At 40.8% G+C, this 25005-nt stretch overlaps 2 protein-coding genes across 3 annotated transcripts; one reads left to right on the top strand and one right to left on the bottom strand.

The window, feature by feature from the left end:
- Window positions 1–3201: 3201 nt before the first annotated feature.
- MPV17L (MPV17 mitochondrial inner membrane protein like) lies at window positions 3202–14374 on the top strand. Of its 2 annotated transcripts, XM_036410363.2 has the most exons (4): window positions 3204–3577; window positions 7206–7276; window positions 13744–13773; window positions 13962–14374. In XM_036410363.2, the coding sequence occupies exons 1-4, from the start codon at window positions 3268–3270 to the stop codon at window positions 14139–14141; spliced, it is 591 nt and encodes a 196-aa protein (XP_036266256.1). In that variant the 5' UTR covers window positions 3204–3267; the 3' UTR covers window positions 14142–14374. The 2 variants fall into 2 exon arrangements, with proteins under 2 accessions (XP_036266257.1, XP_036266256.1); XM_036410364.2 differs by lacking the exon at window positions 7206–7276 and having other exon boundaries at window positions 3202–3577.
- A 680-nt stretch (window positions 14375–15054) lies between these two features.
- On the bottom strand, window positions 15055–16166 carry LOC118703425 (V-type proton ATPase subunit D-like). The gene has a single exon (XM_036410362.2). It carries the CDS (start codon window positions 16073–16075, stop codon window positions 15332–15334), a length of 744 nt encoding a protein of 247 aa, XP_036266255.1. The 5' UTR covers window positions 16076–16166; the 3' UTR covers window positions 15055–15331.
- Window positions 16167–25005: the final 8839 nt, after the last annotated feature.

Below are 25005 nucleotides of genomic sequence, written 5' to 3'. Positions count from 1 at the left end.
CCCTCTCTCTTCCTCTATGTAAAAAATCAAGAAAATATCTTTAAAAAAATAAAAAATAAAAGCTGAAAAGGCAAGGAGTGAATTCCCCTCCAGGGTCTCCAGAGGCAGTGCAGCCCTGTGGACCCTTTTCATTTATCTTTATTTTAAAAGACCAGTTAATTGGTTGAGAGAGAGAAAGAGAGAGGGAGGGAGAGATAGAGAGAACAGGAGAAGAGAGAAACATTGATGTGAGAGCATACCATTGATTGGCTGCCTCCTGCATACCCACAACCCATGCATGTGCCCTGAATGGGAATCAAACCATTGACCTTTTGACCTTTCGGTGAATGGGACAATGCCCAACCAACTGAGCCATACCCACCAAGGCCTCTGTGGACCCATTTCATTTCATTTTATTTTTTTAAAACAGTATTCTTATTGATTTCAGAGAGGAAGGGAGAGAGAGAAAGAAACATCGATGATGAGAGAGAATCAACTATACCCTGCTTCCTACAAGCCTCCTATTTTGGATCAAGCCTGCAATCCAGGCATGTGCCCTGATCAGATATCACACCATGATCTCCTGGTTCATAGATTGATGCTCAGCCACCGAGCCACGCTGGCCAGACATGTAGGCCCATTTTAGAATTCTGACCTCTAAAACTCTAAGACAACAAGTTCATGTTGTTTTAAGCAAGTAAATTCGTGGTACAGCAGCAACAGAAAAATAAAATAGGGAAAATATAAGCTATAAATAAAGATGCTTTGGTGAGCTAGAGCCTGCCTTACTGGGAAAACTCTGACAGAAATATTTGCTTGGAGCAGAAACAGGGACAATGACAGGGGAGGAATAGAAATAGATAGAAAGGGTCAAAGAACACAGAAATTGGCAGATCCCCGGGATCTGAAGAGAATGGGTACATTAGTCAGCTAGGCTGCCAGAACAGGATACCACAGACTAGGTCAGTTAACAAACACAAGTTATTTTCTCACAATTCTGGAGGCTGGAAGTCCAATGTCCAGGTCTCAGCTGAGCTGGTTTCTTCTGAGGCCTTTCTCCCTGGCTTGCAGACTTCCCTCTTCCCTGATCTTTCCTCTGTGTGTTCTCTGCCTGGGTGTCTCTGTGTGTCCAAATTTCCTTTTATAAAGAGATTTGTCAGAGTGGATTAGGGCCCAGCCTAAGGGTCTCATTTTTAACTCAACTGCCTCTTTAAAGGCTCCATACCCTTCCCGAAACCGGTTTGGCTCAGTGGATAGAGTGTCGGCCTGGGGACTCAAGGGTCCCAGGTTCGATTCTGGCCAAGGGCATGTATCTTGGTTGCAGGCACATCCTCAGTAGGGGGTGTGCAGGAGACAGCTGATCAATGTTTCTAACTCTCTGTCCCTCTCCCTTCCTCTCTGTAAAAAATCAATAAAATATGTATTTTTAGAAAAAATAAAAAATAAAGGCCCCATCCCCAAATAGTCTGGGGGCTAAGACTTTAACATATGGGTTTGTGATTTTTTTTTTTGGGGGGGGGGGGTACACAATTCAGCCCATAACAATGGGATTGGCAAATGAAGGAGCAGTCTACGAAATAATGGGTGAGTGCCTAAGATTGGAGACTAAGGCAATATATGGCTATTTAATGCAATGAAAAGTGATTCAGGTTTGGATGCCAGATGGGCAAAAGGATGTTAGTGGAACAATTGGCAATACTTTGAATAAGGTATGTAGTTTAGGTAATAGCATTACATCAGTGCTTATTTCCTTGTTTGATAATTGTACTATGATTATGTAAGATACCAGTATTGGGAAAGCCTGAATGAAGAGTATATGGGAAGTCTGTACTGTGGGGGGTTCTGAAAGAGTTACCCCAAGATGTGCCCCTGTGGTATGAGGATTGTTTCGAGCTAAAGACAACCTTTGCTTCTCCCTTGACTACCTAGAAGAACTTGAATTAGGGGCCTCGCCCTTCAATAAGAGGTTATCAGAGCTAACCTTTTTGACCTACCTGTTTGGCAGGACAAACCACTCATTACTGAAAATCTGTTCTCCCTGTAATGTCCTTTCTAAAGCCCCAAGGTGCATAACCTCATCTCTCGCTCAGGATGTCTTATATACCTCAATCCCGCTTTCTATCTCTGAGCCTCTCCTGCATGAGGGGTCTGACTCTCTCATGTATGAGGGGTGCCCACACATATATACGTAGTAAATTTGGTTGTTTTCTCTTGCCAATCTGTCCCATGTCTATTAGACCAGAGTATGAAAATGGTGCCCTGCCCCCACAGTGGTTATGTAAGATGGGAACTCTGTACTATGGGAACTCTGTACTAATTTTGCAACTTTTTTCCTGTCTATAATTACTTATTTTAAAGTGAAAAGTTAAAAATTTAAAAAATAAGTAATATAGGGTTAACAAAGAGGAGAGAGAGAGAGAGAGGGAGGGAGGGGGAGAGAGAGAGAGAGAGAGAGAGAGAGAGAGAGAGAGAGAGAGAGAGAGAGAGGATGGGATTGGAAGTTACAGCAATTGAAGAAATAACGGGGGAAGAATCAAGGAGAAACTGAGTTCCATGAGATCAGAGATTATATCTGCTGTTTGGGTCCCCCATGTCCCCTGCTTCTGGGACAGTGCCCTGGGAGGCAATAGTCATTGAATCACAAACTCTGAAGAGGAGAAGGCAATAGGCCCATTGAGCTCTACTTCTCATTCATGGAAATGCCTCAAAGTTGAACATGTGAATTTGCATCCAAATTTAGTAGATCGTGCCTTGTGTGTGTTGAAACGGAATTCCTTGCATGTAGACGTTTAAGATACACTGCCCTCTTGGTAACTGAGTTTTGGTATCCTTTCTTGTCCCCCACCCCCATTCCTTTTAAACTGTTTTGGGCGCGGGGATATAATTCACCTACGATAACATTTCACCATTTAAAAGTGTCTTTAATGCTCTTCTGTGCAACCAACCCCTCCCCCAATGAGCGGTCACCTAGCACCCTCCCACCTCAACCCCCACTCTGTCGCCCCGTCACCTCCAGTCTGCTTTCTGCCCCCAGGGCTCTTTCTCTTCTGGACATGACTTGCACTCCGGAGACCAGCGGCTTTGCTTTCCGAAGGCGCAGCCCTCACAATGAATGGCTCGTGGCCGCGGGATTGGACAGCACGGCCCGCGCGGGGCACCCAATCGCTGTGGAGCGTCGGGAGGAGGCAGGTGCGGGTGGCAGGAGGAGGCTGGTGCAGGCGGGTGCAGGCGGGTGCAGGCGGGTGCAGGTGGGTGCAGGCGGGTGCAGGCAGGGAGCCCGCGCCGGGCATGGCGCGCTGGTGGCGGGCGCTGCCGAGCGCGGCCGGGCGCTACCCGTGGCCCACCAACGTGCTGCTCTACGGCGCGCTCTTCTCGGCGGGGGACGCGCTGCAACAGCGCCTGAGCGGCCGCCCGGCCGACTGGCGGCAGACGCGCTGCGTGGCCACCGTGGCCGTGACCTTCCACGCCAACTTCAACTACGCGTGGCAGCGCCTGCTGGAGCGCGCGCTGCCCGGCCGCGCGCCGCTCGCCATCCTGGCCAAGGTGCTGTGCGACCAGGTGGTGGCCGCGCCCGTGGCCGTCACGGCCTTCTACACCGGTGAGATGCCCGTGTGTGTGTGTGTGTGTGTGTGTGTGTGTGTGTGTGTGTGCGCGCGCGCGCGCGCGCAGGGGGCCTGAGCTGGGGGGTGAGGGGTAGGGGCAGGGGCCAGGATTGGGGGGATGGAGACATGGCCGGGACCAAGGGATGTAATCCTTGCTGGGAGGGTCGGAGTTGAGGGTGCAAGGTGCAAGGGCCTAGAAGTTTGGGGACCCAGGATGAAGGGGGCTGAGGAGAAGTTGGGCCATTTCTAGAGATGGGCCAGGGATTAGGGAACCAACGTCCAGCGGGTCAGGGATCAAGGGGCTAGGTGCGCAGTTGAGATCCTCGGGGGCTGCGCATAGTCCGAGGCTGGAGATTTCAGGGGGCACGGGGCGTAGTTGGAGTGGGGAGGCAGGGCTGGGGGCCATTTCCCTGAAAAAGGCCCACGCACGGAGTGTCTGGAGTGTCCAGGAGACCCTAGCTAGTGATCATGGCAGCTGCAGTCCCGCTGACCTAGTTGTGAGTCAGCCAGCCTGCTCCTGGGAATATCCACCGGGCCTCCTTTCCACTGGGGGACATTTGTTTCCAATACACCAGCGAAACGTGAGGGGACTCAGCACCATTGTGGGTGGAAACTGAAACTGGGCCAGGTTTCCCAGAAAATCCAGGCTGGGGCACTAGCCTTGCTTTGGTAAGATTTTCCTGTGGAAAAAGATGTGTGTGTGTGTGTGTGTGTGTGTGTGTGTGTGTGTGTCCCATCCCAACATCAAAAGCTACTGAAAATGTGAGGGGACGGACCCCTGCCAGAGAATACTCTATACTGTGCGGGTCTCGGAGCTCCCTCCTAGAGAACTTGTTGTCTGAGGACCAGGCTTTGGGAACCTTGCTCAGGTCCCCAATCAGTGGAAGGCTCTGTGGCTTCCATCGCCTTCAGTTTCCACAGCCTGGAAAGGAGTGGGAGAGTCCTGGGCCTGGCCTTGGCATTAGGGATCACAGATGGCACTCCAAGAGGGTCTTCTTGTCAGTGGCTGCTGGTGCCTTTTATTTTTTTTATTTTTTATTATTTTTTAAAAATATATTTTATTGATTTTCCACAGAGAGGAAGGAAGAGGGATAGAGAGCTAAAAACGTTGATGAGAGAGAAACACCGACCAGCTGCCTCTGCACCCCCCCCCCCCCCCCCCCCAACCAGGGATGTGCCTGCAACCAATGCACATGCCCTTGACCAGAATCGAACCTGGGACCCATCAGTCCGCAGACTGACGCTCTATCCACTGAGCCAAACCGGTTTTGGCTGCTAGTGCCTTTTAAACTGGGATGAGCCTGGCCAGCGTGGCTCCGTGGTTGAGCGTGGACCTATGAACCAGGAGGTCACTGTTCTATTTCTGGTCAGGGCCTATGCCTGGGGTTGCAGGCTGGATCCCCAGTAGGGGGCAATTGATGATTTTCTGTCATCATTGATGTTTCTATTTCCCTCTCCCTCTCCCTTTTCTCTGAAAAAAAAAAAATTAAAAAAAAATATATATAGAACAGGTCAAGTCACCATCTTGAAGTAATCTATACTGCCCCATATATTTGGGGGGAGGGCAGATTCTGTTCCTTTCCTCACAAGCCCCACAGAAAACTCAGAGGACAGGACTGCTTGATGCAGCCTCAGCCAACCACATGGCTCAGGGGGTCAGTGAGGTCAGGGAAGCCACAGTAATGGTGAACTGGAGAACAGGGACCCCCTGGATTGTCAGATATGTGTCTTCTCCCAGGGCATGACTTCCTGGCGGGATTTGCAAACTGGTTCATCATACCAGTTACTAGTGGCTTTGTACAGGGGTGAAGGGGTTGGGGGGGGGGGGGTGTGAGTTTGGGAATCAGATTCCCATTTAATCCTCAAACAACCCTGTGAGGCAGATAGTCTTATTATAATGTAGTCCCATGTTACAGATTAGGAAACCAGGGCCCAAAGGGTTTCAGTGACTTGCTCTAAGACAACACAATTCCTGCGGTTCTCAGTCTTGTTGACTGTTGTCAGTATGCCTGCCCAGAAAGACAAATAACAGTGCTTGTGGAAGCCCGTGGCTCAGGCCTGAGGCCCCTGAAACAGAATCCTGTCCAGGTGCTTGTTTAGCTTTCAGATTTCAGGCCCAGTGTTCCTCACTTCCTGTTAAAATGCAGGAGGAAGGTGGGGCCCCTGGGGTAGGATGTTTGCTCCAGGCACTTCTGACTTAGAGATTGTATCAAATGATCCTTTGTGCCTTGGGAGTGTGAGTCGTGATTAAGAGTTCTGGCTTACAACATCAACAAATCGACAAACGACAAGTGTTGGCGAGGTTGTGGAGAAAAAGGAACCCTCGTGCACTGCTGGTGGGAATGCAGACTGGTGCAACCACTGTGGAGAACAGTGTGGAGTTTCCTCAAAAAACTGAAAATGGAACTCCCATTTGACCCAGTAATCCCACTCCTAGGAATATATCCCAAGAAACTAGGAACACCAATCAGAAAGGATATATGCACCCCTATGTTCATAGCAGCACAATCTACAATAGCCAGAATTTGGAAACAGCCTAGGTGCCCGTCAGCAGATGATTGGATCCAAAAACTATGGTATATCTACACAATGGAATACTATGCTTCCATAAAAAAAGGAATTCTCATCATTTGCAGCAACCTGGATGGAATTGGAGAACATCATGCTGAGTGAAATAAGCCAATCAATGAAAGAGAAACACCACATGACCCCACTCATTTGTGGATAATAAAGATCATTATAAACTGATGAACCAAAAGATAGATATAGAGACAGTAAAGCAACAAGCAGATTGTCAAATTACAGCGGGGAGGGGAGGAGGATCTGGGGGAGATAATAGATCAACCGAAGGACTTGTATACATGCATATAAGTACAACCAATGGACATAAAACTCTGGGGAGGGAGGGGATGTGTGGGAGGGAGGGGGGCAAAAAAAAAATCAATGAATTATGTAAAAATAAATAAATAAATAAATAAATAAATAAATAGTAAAAAAAAAAAAAAAAGAGTTCTGGCTTAGAATCTACACCTGGTTTGGTATTGAACCACTTTTTTTTTTTTTTTTTCTTAATCCTCACCCAAGGGTATTTTGTCCACTGATGTTTAGAGAGAGTGGAAGGGAGGGAGGTGGAGGGCTGGGGAGAGAAGAGAGAAAGAGAGATGCCGAGAAGCTTGGGGAGTCACATGTAGTTTACCTGTTGGAAACATCTCTCCCAAACCTGAATGGTTTCTTTAACTGCCAGACAGCTCAGGGCATTTTATTGCCTCCTGTAGGCCAAACACCCGAACAGCTGTAGGCTTTAATCTCTGTAAACACTTGGATACCATACCCTTGGAAGTGTCTATTTCCACCTTGCCTTGGGACAAATTGTGTTTAATAAAAGGGTCTTTGGTCAAGGGTAGAGTCTTCTAGTTCCTTCAATATATTTATTGTTCCTTTAAAAATTTATCTAGTTTTAGAGTGGAGATTATATTCTCTTTTCTATGTTGAGTCCGAAAGGACATATTGAGTGAGTGGTAATGGTGGTTACTTTACATATTGAAATAGGAAACTTGAACTCTTTTACATTTTTCTTCCTACTTAATCTTTTAAAATTCTTTTGATTTATGCTTTTGAAAATAGGTATGAGTATTCTCCAAGGAAAGGATGACATATTTTTGGACCTGAAACAGAAATTCTGGAATACATATAAGGTAAGACAGACTTTTGAAAATGTGACCAAAATGTTTTTGTACATTTTTTTTCTTTTTCTTTCTTTCTTCTTCTTTTTTTTAAAAAAATAAATCTTTATTGTTCATATTATTACAAAAGTTCCTCATTTTTCCCCCCTCCACCAGGTTCCCACCCCACCCTCTGCCCTTTCCCCACTCCCCATTGTCCTCATCCATAGGTGCAAAGTTTTTGTTCAGTCTCTTCCCACACCCCCCACTCCCCTTTCCCCTGAGAATCATCAGTCCATTCCCTTTCCGTACCTCTGATTCTATTATATTCAACAGTTAATATTGTTCATCAGGTTTTTTAATTCCCTTGGTTTTTAGATTCACTTGTTGATAGTTGCGTATTTGTTGTTCATAGTTTTTATCTTTATTTTCTTCCTCTTCTTAAAGAACCCTCTTCAGCAATTCATATAATTCTGGATTGGTGATGATGAACTCCTTTCGCTTTTTTTTATTAGTGAACTCTTTATCTGGCCATTGATTCTGAGTGATAGCTTTGCTGGGTAGAGTATTTTTGGCTGTAGGTGCTTGCTATTCATCACCTTGAACATTTCTTGCCATTCCTGTCTGGCCTGCATGGTTTCTGTTGATAAATCAGCTGACAATTGTATGGGTGCTCCTTTATAGGTAACTACCTGCTTTTCTCTTGCTGCTTTTAATATTCTCTCTTTGTCTTTTGCTCTTGGAATTTTAATTATGATTTGTCTTGGTGTGGTCCTCTTTGGATTCCTTTTGTTTGGAGTTCTGTGCGCTTTCTGGACTTGTAAGTTTAATTCTTTCACCAGGTGGAGGAAGTTTTCTGTCACTATTTCTTTCAGTATGTTTTTGGTATCTTGCTCTCTGTCATCTTCTGGGACCCCATAATTCTGATGTTGGTACGCTTGAAGTTGTCCCAGAGGTTTCTTACACTATCTTCAACTTTCTGGATTCTCTTGTCTTCTTGCTTCTGCGGAGGAGCGTCCTCTGGCTCTTTGTGTTCCAAGTCTTTGACTTGATTCTTGCAATCTTCCATTGTGTTTTTAGGACTCTGTATAATATTTCTTTTATTTCAGACAATGTATTCTTTATTTCTAGTTGATCCCTTTTCATATCTTCATAGATTTTGTTTATTTTATATGCCTTTTCTAGGAGATTTTTGAAAAACCTTATAAGCATGGTTTTGAACTCTGTATCCAGTTGCTTTTTGTCCTCCATTTCTTTCGTTTGTGATCTGTTTCCTTGTCTTGGCATTTTCTCTCTTTTTGTACATTTTTAACATTAAATATAATACATTTTAATGAAAATATTATTAAATTAGGACAATATTTTAACAGATGAATCCTATGAAAAGAAGCTTTAAGAGTGCCTATATGAATGTCTCTGAATGGTATTCAGTATTCATAATAATTCCTGATGTTCTTATATTTACTCTTACTATTGATTATAATTTAGTGAATCTCAGAATCAAAGAGTTTATTGCAAAAAGGCTAGATTGTGTGAATGGAATCATTCCCACATTCAGAGTCAAGGTTTCCAGATATGCATTCTCCTGAGTCTCTGTGAAAGGAACCTTCTTAACATTACAAAGTATTTACAGAGAAATATGGTACTCCCCAGGGTCATGTCTAGGCTTGAAGCAAGTCACTTGTTGTACTGTTTGCCCAATACAGATATACACAATCCAGTTTGACAAATATTTATTAATTAATTCAGTGAAGATTTGTGATTTACTTCTGTTTTATTTTGAAAAAAAAAGAACAAGTTTTCCCATGATGCTATAGATCCTATGGAAATATGTATATCTTTTTATAAAAAAAAGTGAGCAAAGGAAGGACATCTCTAGTTTATTTGTTGTTTACATGTAGGTAGTATTTGAGCTTTTTGTTTTTTGTGTGTTTTCTTTTTTTTTTTTTTTTTTTTTTTTGCACAGATGGCATGCAATTTCTGTCTCCTTTCACCACCTGCAACATGGCAGTTCAGATCTGTTATCTCTTAGAAATATATTGGATAATACATTCTTCTGTCTTATATAGTTTTAAAAGGCTTTAATATGGAAATAATTTTAAACTTACAGAAAAGTAATAAGAACAGTTCAAATAACACCCATATGGGTGGCCTGAATGGTGGGCCACCTCACATCTGGGGGGCTCAGTCTCCTTGAAGAGGGAGGTGCCCAGTTCCAGTCACTGGAGTCTCTGGTCCTCCTTTGACAGCTTATCCCAGAAGTTCTACCAATGGCACCAACAGACATGTGCTCCTTGTCCAGACCTGGACTCCTCTTCCTGGCTCCTCTCTGGAATCTTGTGTGAGTCTGACAAGCAGCTACTGTGTGCTGACACCAATGCTATGCCAAAGCTGAGGATTTGGAAATGAATTTGAACTCCTGCCTAGCAGAAGTTCACCATGAGACCTGCCTATAAAAAGAGAACTTGCCCCTCCAATATTCGGTGGGAAGTTAACACCACCTTTGTTTGCTCTGACACTGTGCCAAACACTCAAAACAGGCGTGCGAGGCCAACCCAGGGCTCTAGGGATCTGCCCTCGGAGAGGTGGTTCGGTCCAGCCATCATCTCATGCCTCCCTCTCTCCACTCTGTACCTCAACCATTCTTGAATTTTTTCAGTTCCTGGAACATGGCAGCCTCTTCCCACCCCAGCCTTTCCCAGACTCACACCTCCCCTTCCTTCGGACCTCAGCTTACACATCGTTTCCTAAGGAAGCCTTTTCAGACTACGTATGCCCATTATAAAGCCTCCTAACCCTTGGAATTGCATTGTTGAACTCCTCACAGTTGCAATAAATCACTTATTAATGTGGAAAAAAATATCCACATACCCTTTACCCAAATTCACCTATTCACATTTTGCCCCACTTATTATTTGCTTGCTCTATCTATCGGTCTGCCTATCTTTCTATCTAATATGCTTTTCTAAATCATTTGAGTTCGTTACACACAGAATTACCATTTACCCCTAGATACTCAAGTATCTATTTTCTAAGAACAAAGATATTCTCATGTACCTATACCACAGTTATCAGGTTCAATAAATTTAACCATGACAACAATATTTTTATATCTTCTACCATCCATATTCCATTTTTGTCCATTAACCATCTAATGGCCTGTATAGCATTTCTTTTCTTTCCAATACAAGATCTAGTCTAAGATCTGGTGATGCATTTGGTTCCTATGTCTTTTTAGTCCCCATTAGTTGGGAACATTTTCTTGGCCCTTTTAAAATCTATTGCAACCCTGATACCTTTGAAGAATATAGATCTCTCTTTAAAACACACACACAAAGCATTTGTTTTCGCGAGCGGAGGGTTGTCTGTTGCTTCCTCATGGTCAGATGAAGGTGGTAGATTCCTGGCTGGAACACTCCATCTGTGGTGATGTATCCTCCTCAAGATTATCACAGCAGAAGGTGCACCACATCCTGTCTCTGGTTGGAGATGTGGAGGTGTCTGATTTTTCCACTGTCCACTCACTATTTTCCCCCTTGAAGTTAATAAGCAATCTGTAGGGAGGCACTTAAAGACCATGCAAATAAATACCCTGCTCCCCGTCAGAATGTTCCATCCCACCTCCCAGATTCAGCACCCCAATTTCTGCCTGAACCAGTCTTTGCCGTTGTGATGGTTGCCAAATGAGTTTTCAACTCCAGTGCTAGTTCCACATTTACCAGGTGGCGCTCAGTGATCTGTAAACAAATGCCTGCTCTTGTATTCCAGTTATTTATTCTTTTCTCTATTATCAGCATGGACTCAGGGATTCTCATATTTTCAATGGCTTACAATTCATTACTGTGTGGAATTATCTTTGGTGCTTGAGTGTCTGGGATTTGGCCAGTGAGAGTCCCTTCAAGCTGGCTCATAAGTTCTACTGACATCCATTGTTTGTTTTTTTAATCCTCACCTGAGGATATATTTGTTTTTTAAAATTAATGTTTGTTTTTTAAAACTAATTTTAAAGCGAGGAAGAGAGAGAGAGAGAGAGAGAGAGAGAGAGAGGAAGAGAGAGGAAGAGAGGAATATCGATGTGAGATAAACATTGATTGGTTATTTCCTGGACATGACCCAACTGGGAATCAAACAGGAAACCTAGATATGTGCCCTAATGGGAATTGAATCCTCAACCTTTTGGTGTTTGGGACCACACTTCAACCACCTGAGCCACCTGGCCAGGGTCTCCCATTTTTTAAATAAAAAAATCACTTCCTTATTTTCATAAAAAGATATCCCTGGCTTATCTTATATCTTTACTTACCCTGTCCCAGCCCTGGAACCAGCCGTTTCTTTGAGAAGTCCTTCCCCCCCCCACCCCCCTTTTAGTGGGGAATGGGAGACCAGGATCTGTGCAATGCAATATACTAGGTGATGTTATGTTCTGAAAGACAAATATTGCCTTAAGAAGTAAAGCCATGATTGGCTTCTGATCCTTTTTGCTAAAATAGTAAATTCTTAAATGAGTATATCTTTTAAACAGCTTTTATCGAACTGGTTTATTGTAGAAACTTTAGGAAATACTAGTAAAAGTTAGTAAAATAAAAAAGAAATACCACCTTTATATTACTAGTAATAATTAATGTCGTTTTTAAACATTCATTTAAAATCTTGCTTGGCGTTGACTTGTATTGACATAACCTTCAAACACGTGGTATCTACAGAACGTGTGAAGTGCAATTAACAAGTTTTGCTTGAAAAAGTTTGTGTTTGGTTTGGTTTTTGTTGCAAAACTAGGGCTAAGAAGATGGCGGATGAAGAGCATATTTGGCACTGCATGCTTTACGAGTTCCAATTAGGAAGAAAAGCAAGTGAGGCTGCAAAAAACATCTGTAGTGCTCTTGGTCAAGATGCAGTTAGCGCCAGAAAATGCCAGTGTAGGTTTGAGAAATTTCGCGAGGGAAATTTTTTGTTAGATTACAAGAGTGGTCGAGGCCGTATGTCCAATTTTGATCAAGAAGCTCTTCAAGCTCTTTTGGTGCAAAATCCTCAAATTACCCAACAAGAGCTTGCGACAACTTTAAATTGTTCACAAAAAACAATTTCCAATCAATTGCGTGCACTTGGCAAAGTCTAAAAGTTTGGAAAATGGGTTCCTCATGAGTTGACCGACAACAACCGTAATCAAAGAGTCACAATTTGCAGTTCGCTCCTCTCTCATCAAAACCGTTTGCCGTTTTTAGAGCAAATTGTTACCGGAGATGAAAAATGGGTGCTCTATGTTAATTTGAAAAGGTGGCCTCAATGGTTGGACAAAAATGAGACTCCGCAGCCCACACCAAAACCTGACTTGCATGCGAAAAAAGTGATGTTGTGTGTTTGGTGGAATTTTAAATGAATTCTTCATTATGAACTTTTACCATCTACCCAAACCATTACAAGTGCAGTGTATAGTGCCCAATTGGAAAGGTTAGCCCAAGCTTTAAGAGAAAAAGAACCCGCGCTGATTAATCTGAAGGGCGTAATTCTTCACCACGATAACGCACGACCGCATACTGCAAGAATCACTGCTGAAAAACTGCGCCAGTTGGAATGGGAAGTTCTCCCTCAACCTGCATATTCTCCTGATATTGCCCCTTCCGATTACCATTTGTTTCGTTCTTTGCAAAACTTTCTTCTTGGAAAAAAATTTAATAATGAAGAATGCCTCAAAAATGCATTGACCGAATTTTTTGCATCAAAATCACAAGAATTTTACAACAGAGGGATTAAAATGCTTCCTGAGCGTTGGGCACAAGTAGTAGAAAACAACGGCAACTATATTGTTGATTAAATTTTGTTGTATTGTTTAAATAAATTCGATTTAAAAAAGTATTAGAAAACGACATTAATTAATACTACTTTTAAGGATTTTTTTTTTAAACTTTTTTCTTTTAGGTATAATTTACATACCAAGATTTGTAGCTTTGAAAAAAAGCCATAATGATGACCATTTTTGTCAGAATGAACAGGTTAAAGCCTGTTAAAATAAACCTATCTTAAAATATTTTGTAAAAAACAATGTTAGCTAAACTTATTCTATAGCTTGAAACAGTAAAATATGTTATTAGCAAATCATTCCATAAATCATGGATTTTGGTATACTTTCAAAAATTTATTGATGATCCTTTTATAAATATGTTTCTTTATCATTTGCCTGGGCTCACAGGAAAATTGCAATATATAAATATGTGTTGTTATTTTGAAAGCAGCTAACAGAATTGACAGTGATTCTGATAGACTTTTCATTCTGGATCTGTGAATATAACTAGTATAGATGACTTGTACCCAACAGTTTTTTCCACAACTCTCCACCCTCTTGTATGCAAGGGACCTTAAGTAGGCTAATTTAATCGGGACCTTAGGCTAATTTAGTCTGAAATAAAATACCACCTCCGCATACTATCTTCCTGGTATTTCTTAATCTATGGAACGAACTGTGATTTAAAGGCATTCTAATTTATATATTTTTTTAATTCCAGAGTGGTCTGATGTACTGGCCTTTTGTACAGGTGAGTTTTGTTTTTTTTTTTTTGTTTTTTGTTTTTTAGTATTTGAAATCTTAAAAGAGTTTATTTAAACCGAACTGCTGGCATATGCCTGGGAGCAAGATCTCAAATGTTCCCTCTACAGGTGAGTTTCAAACCACTCAGAATTCTAACTCCTGGCTTTGGTTTATAACACCCTCTTTCTGTTACAGCTTACCAACTTCAGCCTTGTTCCTATTCAGTGGAGAACAGCTTACACCGGACTCTATGGCTTTCTGTGGGCCACCTTCCTTTGCTATTCACAACAGAGTGGCGATGGCACATTGACGTCCGTTTTCACATTCCTTCATCGAAAGGAGGCCAACGAATTTGAAAAGCCTCCAGAGAAATGAGGAGTCAAGGGTTCCTTGAAAGTGACAATATTTTTCTTTAAATGCAGTGAGTTACTACTGATAAAATACTCGTACTAACCTGCAGTATGTGCTCCATTTGGAAGAATTGCTATTCCTGGACTCACTTGTTTCCTAATTACCAATAAGCACTTTAAATTTTATCCAAACCTTTTCCCCCCTCATTCTATCCTGAAATTATTACTTCTCTAATATTTTCACTTCTTCAATACTTTGGTAAATACCAATATTAGTGGCAAAATGGCATTTAATCATAGTTACTATTTCTATTCTAATATTTTAATGCCATTTAATTATATTTGATGCATTTAATTATTAATGCCATTTAAGGAGCCTGTTTTGATTGCATAAGTCTCTTTTCTAACATTCCTAAACACTTTTGGATCTTATTACCTTTTATACCGAAAGTAGTTCTTAAGAGTAAATTTCTATTTACATGGAACCAATCAAAGTTAAGACTGAATAACCAGATTTCCTCCCACCCCAATACTATCTAATCATTTTTTTGCTGATACTAAAGTTCTATAAATATATTTTAAATCATAAAAAAATAGTGTATGACTCGTGTGTCCTGTATAGAATATAGTTCATTGGCATTTTCTATTTTTGTAATTTCTTTTTTTTTTAAACCATATATTATTTTTATTGCCCCCCCCCCCCCCCCCAATCACAAGAAATACTTCAGGCATTGTTGGCCAAAGAGGGCAAGAATCCAAGTTTATTATACTGTTGTACTATTCCACTGAAAGTAAACATGAAACAATCATGGCTGTTATGTCACAATACTTAAAAACTGCATCAGCTTGAGCTTTCAAAGTGATTATTCTTTCTGCCATATCACTTTCCCAAAAATTGCCATGATTGCCTCTGGTTAGACTCTGGCAGCTTTCCAAAGGTGTGGCAAGATTTGGCATTCCTTAACACTTCCTTGATCTTTCAGCAGGGATTATGTGATACTTCTAACACATACAAAAAGGGATCATCATATTCTTAGGGATTGCCCACTGTTCTCTGCAGATATTCTTCATGTGTGGGGAGCCAATATTGAGTGCCCTTGCTTTTCTCTTTTTTTCTCATTGAAACTTTATATTGTTTGTCTCCTCCCTTTGATCTTCTTACATGATACACTGACTGGTGTCACGTCAGGACTGAAAGAACCAGAGCAGGCAAGGTTACTCAAACAGAAGATCCTCATCCTTTTCTTCATCCAGAAGATTGGCAGGCTCTGTCACCTCTCCAGCTATCTTCCGTTTCTCCAATTCCCTCTCAGTTTTTTCCTTGAGAATCTTTTTCTTCTCCTGTATTTTCTTTAACCTATAGAACTCTTCTCGCTCTCTCTCATCCAGCTCTGTGATGATGTAAGCAATGGTACATTCAATCCTAGGAATGATGACATGTTCAATGGCATTTACACGCCTGTTGGTTATCTTAATAGCTTCATCCAAAGTAACAAAGGAAGTCTGCATTGAGGCGAGTTCCACCAGTAGTTCCACTGCTTTGCCATAGTTCCTCTTCAACTTAGCCAGTTGTTCCCCACCTCTGGCTAAACCAGTCAGCTCATAACTGTCAGTTCCTTCATGGTGATATTCAAATATTGGCAAGGTAACACCTGCTACATTATCTTTCTTTGCTCGAACCTTCACTTGGGCTTTATTCACATTCTGGATAACTGTGGTGCTGAAGTCCCCTGCTGCGAACTTGGCCTCCGCAAGGGAAAAGGCAGCTTCACTCATCACTTCACCCATCAACATTTTAGTCTCTATGATCTTCTTTAGGATCTGTCGAAATCGAAGAGTGAGGGCATCGGATTTCTTCTTTAGGAGGTTTCGACCTGTCTGTGCTCCTTTCAATCGAGCCTTCATGATGGACTGTGCCATTTGCGAGGGAAAGATTTCGATTCGATCTCTGACAGACATTCTGATGATGACTGTCCGGCTTTGGATCCGGGTCAGGAAGACGTGGTCGCCACAGACTCAGCCACAGCCTCTTCTTCTGCCGCAGTCAGGTGGTTGTCTCACATGACCGCCCCCCTTGCATTGTGCGTTGCTAGGAGACCCTGGGATTCGCATTCCTTACTTCCGCTTCCTGTTGGAATAGGAAGCGGAAGTAAGGAATGGAGGCTATTTTTGCAGTTTCTAAGCGAAGTACTTTTTAGCTAATGTTTTTTAAGTTTTGAGCATATTCAGTACCCCATATGAAATTTGACTTCTTTAAGAGAAATATACTGAGTGAAGTTCCTGCGAGGGAAAAAGAAAAAGAATAACTTTTCATCTTTGGTAAGGAAGAACTCTGTTTCATAGGTTTCTAGGAAAAAGTTACCCCACATTTCATGCTGATGTTATATTTTTAAAAATCAACGTTTTAAACTAAAATTTTATAGGTAATCTTTAAGGAAGATAAGAGAAACTTGATTCACTCTTTCAGATTTACTGTTTGCCTCACCTCAAAACAAGAGGGTTTAAAATTATAAGAAAATCTCGAGAAGTTTCAAAGCAAATTTCACCCAAGAACTGAACCACAGTTCTGTTGCTTCCTATGGAGTATGCCACAAATTTAAGATGTGAAGCACTAAAATGTTAATACAGTTATCCTGAGAATTTATATTTAAGAGTAATTTCATGATATAACTTAAAATTTTGGGCATATCATTGTAATACAAATTTATGTTATAACTTTTAAGTATATGATTAACTTTATTTTATATTATTGGGACAACAGTAAGAAATTCCTAGATAGTTTAATTAAAATAACATGGATGGATCATGAGAATATTATGCTAAGCAGAAATAAGTCAGCCAGAAAAAGCTAAGAACCATATTATCTCATTCATATGTGGGATATAAAATGAACTAATCAAAACAAACAACAGTATGGTGGTTGTCAGAGGGAAGGGGTTGGGGAGCAGTAAAGGGTAAAGGTGAGCAAATATATGGCGATGGAAGATGATTTAACTTTGGGTTTTGGGCACATGATGCAATATACTAGTTCAGATCATGTATCATAGAAATGTACACTTGAGACCTATATCACCTTATTAACCAATGTCACTCCAATAAATTTAATAAAAAATAAAATAATTTATTATTTGCATTGTTTTAAAAGTAGCTAATACCACGGAAAAGTTATTTCACAACACATAAGACAAATTTTGTCATTAAAAAAGTTTATGTAGCTGAAACCAGTTTGGCTCAGTGGTAGAGCGTTGGTCTGCGAACTGAAAGGTCCCAGGTTTGATTCCGGTCAAGGGCATGTACCTTAGTTGCGGGCACATCCCCAGTAGGGGGCGTGCAAGAGGCAGCCAATCGATGATTCTCTCTCATCAATGTTTCTAACTCTCTATCCCTCTCTCTTCCTCTCTGTAAAAATATCAATAAAATATATTTGAAAAAAAAAAGTTTATGTAGAGTAACTATCACAAATACTACCTGCATTCTTTTAGCTAAGCTTCAGCATTATTTTATGATGGAAAAATAGTGTTTTGCATTTTGTACCAAAGCAATTGGGAAAACAGACCTTGTTTATACTGTTAAGGAGAAACAGTTTTTTATTCATAAAAGTATGATAATCTGTACTCAATAATATGTTACCTTGTAATATAGAAAATATATAGCATGGCTTCTCTAAATTTTTGCAGATAATACACTTTCAGTTTTTTAAAAAAATATATTTTATTGATTTTTTACAGAGAGGAGGAGAGAGGGATAGAGAGCTAGAAACATCGATGAGAGAGAAACATCGATGAGAGAGAAACATCGACCAGCTGCCTCTTGCACACCCCTTACCAGGGATGTGCCCGCAACCAAGATACATGCCCTTGACTGGAATCGAACCTGGGACCTTTCAGTCCGCAGACCGATGCTCTACCACTAAGCCAAACCGGTTTTGGCAGTTTTTTAAAAAATATATATATTTTATTTATTTTAGAGAGGATGTGAGAGGTAGAGAGATAGAAACATCAATGATGAGAGAGAATCACTGATTGGCTGCCTCTTGCACACCCCACACTGGGGATTGAGCCTGAAATCTATGCTTGTGCCCAGGAATCAAACCCCAAACTCCTAGTTCATAGGTGGACGCTCAATCACTGAGCCACTGCAGCTGGGCCACTTTCAGTTTTTAAGGCAGACAGTACAATGTTTGCTGTTTTAAAATGCTGCCAATCTTGATAAAACACACTCTAGACCTCCTAGTGTTTAGAACCAGGCAGGCGACCCCCCACCCCTTCCTCCGGATTACCCTCTTCCAACAGGTTTCTTTAACTGTGTGTTGGGCTCTATGTTTGCTCAGGCAAAGGCAAAACCTATAATTCCCTTCCCTTAATGGAGTCGAGGTATACTGGATTTTCAAAGCAACTTTACCTCCTATGTGTAGAAAACAAAAGGGAAATTTGGAGGATGCCGAAAGAATTTCTCTAAAGAAGCTTATAGAATATGGATTTCTGATCCTCTCAGAGTGAGCTTAAACTCAAAGATCACAAATCCTGTCCTAGGTCCAGGCATTTGGCGCACTCCCTGGTGGTCACTGTAGGATAATACAATTGGCCCTGCTGCTGCCAAAATCAAGAGTGCCCAAGTCTCATCCTGTTGGACTGCTGGTTTCCATTCCTAGTCTTCGAGACAGGCCTCTTACAAAAGTAAGTGACAATGATTTCTCAATTCGGGAGAAATTTCCTTATACACAAATGGATGCAACCACCCTTATAACAAATGTTACAAAATGGGATAAACAGCAGGATGATAACTGTTAGAAGAAGTTCATGATCTAATTGGGAGTAGAAGTAAAAAAAAAAAAAAAAAAAGAAGGATAATCTGGTTCTCAGGACATCTATCCCAATTCATCACCAGTGGCATGAGCAGCATCTGTAACAAGTGGTCAGTAGAAAGCTTGAATATTACTCAACTATTGTCACCCAGCCATACATTAGCGGCAGAAGCAGTAGGTACTTTGACGTCATGATGCCCTGGATAATCTGGAAGGCTTCATGGAGGTGATGTCTAAGCTGGGTCTTAAAGGATGGAAAGTCACAAGAGTCTCAAGGTCTGTGAAGTGGAGGGTGATGGTAGGATCAGATGAGATGAGATCTTGAAAGAGAGCAAAGAGAGAGAAAAGGCAGTCCAGCCAGTGTGGCTCAGTGGTTGAGCATCGACCTATGAACCAGTAGGTTAGGTGTCGATTCCCGATCAGGGCCCATGTGGGGCGTGCAGGAGTCAGCCAATCAATGACTCTCTCGTCATTGATGTTCCTATCTCCTTTTTCCTCTCCATTCCTCTCTGAGATCAATAAAAATATATTTTTTTAAAAAAGAAAGAAAAGTCATTTAAGCTCTAACACAGAAGGACATTTTCATCACCCACTCCTCAACTTTGAATAATGTAGATGCTTCTATCCAGTGTACTTGTAATTAATAAAAGTTAATGTCCTTTGATCTATATCATAGTTGGTTTGGTGAGAGAGAATTAGGCAATGTGAAAGTTTGCATGTTTAAAATGTTCTAATACCAACTTGGAGTGGCATGTGAAAATGTTTCCCACAAAATCTGTTCAGTAAGGTGATTCAGTGTACGGAATAATGGATTATTTGCCCACTATACAGTCAGCAAAATTTGGCATTTATAGGGGTTCGTATAAATGAAGGGTGCTTGGGGGAAACTTTATCTTAGAATGTATGGATACTCTCTGGGCCACAATAGGAAAGCTACTGAATGAAAGGGATTACAGCTACTGAACGATAGTTTTACATTCTAGTACTTTATTTATAATTATAATTTTATTTTTTAATACTCTAAAAAAATATTTTTATTGATTTCAAAGTGGAAGGGAGAGGGGGAAGAGAGAAACATCAATGATGAGAGAGAATCATTGATTGGCTGCCTCCTGAATGCCCCCCACTGGAGATCGAGCCCACAGCCTGGGCATGTGCCCTTGACTGGAATCAAACCCAGGAAATTTTTGTTTTATTTTTTCACAATAAAACCTATAGATAAAGAGATTTAGTTTTGATATTTCAGGTTGTACCTAAATAGGCCTCAAGATAAACTGTTAATCAAATTAAATGTAGATAGTCTCTTTAGTTGAGACAAATTACCCAGAACTACAATTTCCAGCTCATCTATCATTGCCATATACTTTCTTTACTGATTCTATTCCAAGCATCGTCAGCTTTTAGGATTCATCTGAAGCTGTCCAAAAATATATTTTTGCTCCATAGGCAATTTAAATTTAGTTCAGTGGGATTTTCTACAGAGTGTTTGCCAAAACAAATTGTATCCTGATAGGCTTAACAATATTTTCTGGAGGCAGCTTTCATTTGAAATTACCCTAGTAGGTTCATCTTCTGAAAGGATTAGAAAGTTAATGGATTTTTATGCATGAAGCTTTTAACCTTGCATTGGCTAAGTATAATCTAGTTTTGTCCATAATGTTTAGAATCTAAAGGAACCAAATAAATTAAAAAGTGATTGAATTTTTTTTCTTTTAATATTTGCAATGGCTGGTAAGTGAAAGGAAAAATCTGGAGTTTAAAGATAAAGAACAAATAAAGATCTGTGAATAGTGACCAATCAAGTGAATAGAAGAGAATAATAACTGAGTAATATTTTGGCATATATTACAATCTTTCTTTTCCTAGTTCTTTTTTCCTTGTAAGCCTGTCTTCCTTAAGTGAATATTTATTCACCCATATTTTCCTCTTTTTCTTTTCTTTCTTTCTTTTTTTTGGCAAATGGTCATATCAAACTGTCTTCTGTTTTTAGTCCCCACCCACTCCCACCCAACCACTACCACACAAACACTCCAGGAAAGCAGGATAATGGTGGAGAGGGTAGGGACAAAAGCATATAAATGACATGATTGCTGTTCTTTGGAGAGATGGTGGCAGAACCCCTCATTGGGACTCTTCTTTCCTCGAGGGGGGAGAGGTAAAAAGATCAGGCCTAGCCCTAATCAATTTGACTCAGTGGATAGAGTGGTTTGACTCAGTAGATAGAGCGTAGGCCTGTGGACTGAAGGGTCCCAGGTTCATTCTGGTTAAGGGCATGCACCTTGGTTTCAGGCACACCACCAGTAGCGGGGGATGTGCAGGAGATAGCTGATCTATGTTTCTCTCTCCTTGATGTTTCTAACTCTCTATCCCTCTCCCTTCCTCTCTGTAAAATAAATAAATAAATAAATAAATAAAAATAAATCGATAAATATATATATTTTAAAAAAGGATCAGGCCTAGGGAGAATTTTGAAGCAAGTAAACATTCTGGAGGCAGCTTCCATTTGAAATTAGGTTCATCTGAAAGGAAATAAATGGGTTTCTTATACCTAAAGATTTTGGGTTTGCACTTCCCTTTCTTCTTTTTGCTGTTGTTAATCCTTACCTGAGGATATTTTTTTTCCATTTATTTTCCATTTATTTTTAGAGAGAGCTGAAGGGAGAGAGGGAGGGGGGAAGGAGAGAGATACCAAACATCCTTGGCTGCCTTCTGAATGCTCCCGGACAGGGGACAGTGATAGAACCCGCCTTGACTAGGAATAAAACCCCCATCCCTCTGTGCTTTGGCCAACTCTCTAACCACTGAGCCACACAGGCCAGGGCTGCATTTTCCCTTCCTTTTCAGCAGTCCTCTCCTTCCTCCAGGTCCCCTTTCCCTGCACTCTCTCTGGCTATAATCCTCTATCTTCCAAAACTCATGTTCTCTTCATGTGGGTGATTTCAGTTAGATAGATGTAGGTAAGTAGGTTTAGGATGACAGTCTTTCTAGCTGAGTTTTTTGTTGTTGTTGTTGTTGTTTGTTTGTTTTTAATGAACACAAACAAATCCAGATAGAATTTCAGGAATTATTGCTGGGTGGGAGCGGATGGAGAGAAGAGGGTGTATTTTCAGCACTTTACATTGTGATACATTGTGCCATACACTTCCCATTGGACAAAACCAGCCTGGCAAAGATCATTGCCACATGTTGTGAACTTCCCAAAATGAGTGATCGTTCTCTATTTGCATATTGTATTTCTTACCAGTCTGTGAGCTTCTGGAGGGAAGAATGTATTTCATATTCATATTGGTATCTGAAATGTCCAGCCCGGTGTCCAGCACATAGCAGAAACTTCAACAGTGTTGAACGAATTGAAGTTTATGGATTGCATATTTGCTGCTTTTTGCCTCTTGCCTGGTGCTGAGAAACCTGGACTGATCACCCTTCCATTGTCATCCCCATATGCAGGCAGCTGTCATGTGAAGATTGGCACAGCCCAGACCTTCCCCTAGTGTTTTCTTGGGGGATGGTTGTGACTGTGGGCTTTGGTTGCCTTCGCCCATCTGGCACATGTCCCTCAGAAAACCATCTCTTCACATCCTACTTCAAACTTGAACTGAAACATTGGCTTTTCCTGGGTCTTAAGCCTGTTGGCCTTCAGGTAGGAACCGCGACATCAGTTCTCCTGGTTCTCAGGCCTTCAGACACAGGCTAGAAAGAAACCATTGGTTTTCCTGGGTCCCCAGTCTGTGATTCACCTTGCAGATCATGGGACTTGTCTCCATATTCACATATCCAGTTCCTTACATACATAAATCTATATATACATTCTATTGGTTCTGTTTGTCTAAAGAACAGAGACACCCTCGTTTATGTATATTAATATCTTGCAGTATGTGGTTCATGCAGAGTGGTTGTCTGTGGGTGATGACCACCAGCTCACAGCTGTAACAGAATTACACTGAACATTATGATCTGGGATCCCTGAAATCATAATATTTTTATATATAGGCTGTCGCCCATTTCTACTCTACAGCCTCTCTATGGGACCCCAATATCTTTCTGATTTGAAAATGGGAATTCAGCCAGGTAGCTAGATAATTGCCCAATAACAAAACTGACTACATTTTCTTTTCTTTTTTAATATAAATTTTTTATTGATTTTTATACAGAGAGGAAGGGAGAGAGACAGAGAGCTAGAAACATTGATGAGAGAGAGTCATCGATCAGCTGTCTCTTGCACACCCCCTATTGGGGATATGCCCGCAACCAAGGTACATGCCCTTGACCAGAATCTAACCCAGGTCCCTTCAGTCCCCAAGCTGATGTTCTATCCATTGAGCCAAAGCAGCCCCGGCTACATTTTCACTTTAGGTTGACAGTGGGTGAAAGATGTATGTTGTGAATTCTGTGAATGTTGGGAGCTGAGAATTGATTCCAGGTAGACTGCATGCCCTTTTGTTGCTGAGCTATTGCAATGCTTCGTGATGCTTCTTAGTGACAAACTTGGAATGCATTTGATATTGTAGCTCTGTATACCAAGGTCACCTAGTTGATCAAACACCTGCATGTTGAATACTGCCTCTTTAGTATTCATGATGAAAGCTGTATTGGTTCATTGTCTAACACTTGTGTCAGAGTCCTGTTCCCCTGAGGCATGGAGCCAGAACACTCTTGTATTTTGTGTGGTAAGAGGTTCATTGCTTCATTTTTTTAAGCTTAAATTTTATGTATAAAATGTATATATTAAATTTTTGGTACACCCTGTTTCCCCGAAAATAAGACAGTGTCTTATATTAATTTTTGCTCCCAAAGATGTGCTAGGTCTTATTTTCAGGGGATGTCTTATTTTTCCATGAAGAAGAATACAGTACACATTTATTGTTAAATGAAAATAAAGGAAATTTATTACCTGTATACGGTACTGTAGTACTGTAGTTGTCAACACAAACCAGACAAACTGTGAATCCTACAGTATCAAGAACTTACTCATTTATTCAATGACAATCATGTCATCATCTTCTGGAACATCATTATAACAATCCAATTCCTGAATTTCCTGGTGAATTTCTTGTGACTCCATTTCTTTCAGAATCAGTGGACCAAATCTCTCATGTTTAGCCTAGGGGGGCCTTATTTTTTGGGGGGATGCCTTATATTTCACTCAGAAGGAAACCTGTAAGTAGGTCTTATTTTCGGAGGATGTCTTATTTTCGGGGAAACACGGTAGTACAATTTAGTGTATATGAAAAATGAGTTTTAGTTAAGTACAGCATATGACTAGCATTTTTGTGTTATTGGTGATATGAATATTCTGGGAAATATGTAAAGGAAATAAGATTTACATCTTGTAATCTTTCCTAATCTTTATTGCAAATGCAAGATTTATGCCTTTACTTTGGATTGAGATATAAATTGTGTGGATCAGTTTATGTGTTCTTTGTTACTTACTGAATTCTTCCAAATATTTGGCTTATTTCCTATATATGTATGTATTTATAGAGCTGAAAAGTTAGAATCAAAATCATTCCCAAGTGACTTCTCAAAAATCATTGTATCTGAGCACAAGTAGGAGAAAGATGCAATATTAAGAGTCTCTTATTAATATTGAGGAGGCAAACTTGAGCTTCATCTTCAAATACTGAAGCTGCTTTTCCCATCGTCTAGTGCTCACTTGGCTCTTTTAGTCTGGAGTCCACTAGTTTCTTCTTTTGTGACTTAAATTCTTCCTATTGACCGGAAGATTTCCCCAAAATTATTCAATGAAGAAACTGAGGATATGTGTTTGATAAGTATGTTGAATTGTTATGGAGTTGAGTTTAACAAACATTTATACATTTATTCTGTTTATGTATCTATATCAATACATTGCCTCAAGGTCATATTAGATCTTTCTATGGTGACCCTTTCTCTAATTTATAGCATCTTCATTCTAGGTCCCTTTTTGTTGTTTCAGTATTATAATCAAACTATTATGGATATAATGGGAATAGTAAGTAGCTATCGGGAAGTTAATTTGGAGTGTGGGAGACGGGATTCCCTACCTTGTACACAACACATAGCTTTTCGTTTTATAATTTGACAGGGATAGGACGAATGAATTAAA

The sequence above is a fragment of the Pipistrellus kuhlii genome, unplaced genomic scaffold (genome assembly GCF_014108245.1).
Source record: "Pipistrellus kuhlii isolate mPipKuh1 unplaced genomic scaffold, mPipKuh1.p scaffold_m20_p_4, whole genome shotgun sequence".
Lineage (NCBI taxonomy): Eukaryota > Metazoa > Chordata > Mammalia > Chiroptera > Vespertilionidae > Pipistrellus > Pipistrellus kuhlii.
Note: the sequence above shows the minus strand (reverse complement) of the source record. Positions and strands in the feature narration are given on the sequence as shown.

Bases quoted from the DNA above. Each gene is read 5' to 3' on its own strand.
- MPV17L (XM_036410363.2), top strand. From the start codon at position 3,268: ATGGCGCGCTGGTGGCGGGCGCTGCCGAGCGCGGCCGGGCGCTACCCG. The intron at 3,578-7,205 runs GTGAGATGCCCG...TTTTGAAAATAG, and splicing joins CGTCACGGCCTTCTACACCG to GTATGAGTATTCTCCAAGGA. The intron at 13,774-13,961 runs GTGAGTTTTGTT...TTTCTGTTACAG, and splicing joins TGTACTGGCCTTTTGTACAG to CTTACCAACTTCAGCCTTGT.
- LOC118703425 (XM_036410362.2), bottom strand. From the start codon at position 16,075: ATGTCTGTCAGAGATCGAATCGAAATCTTTCCCTCGCAAATGGCACAG.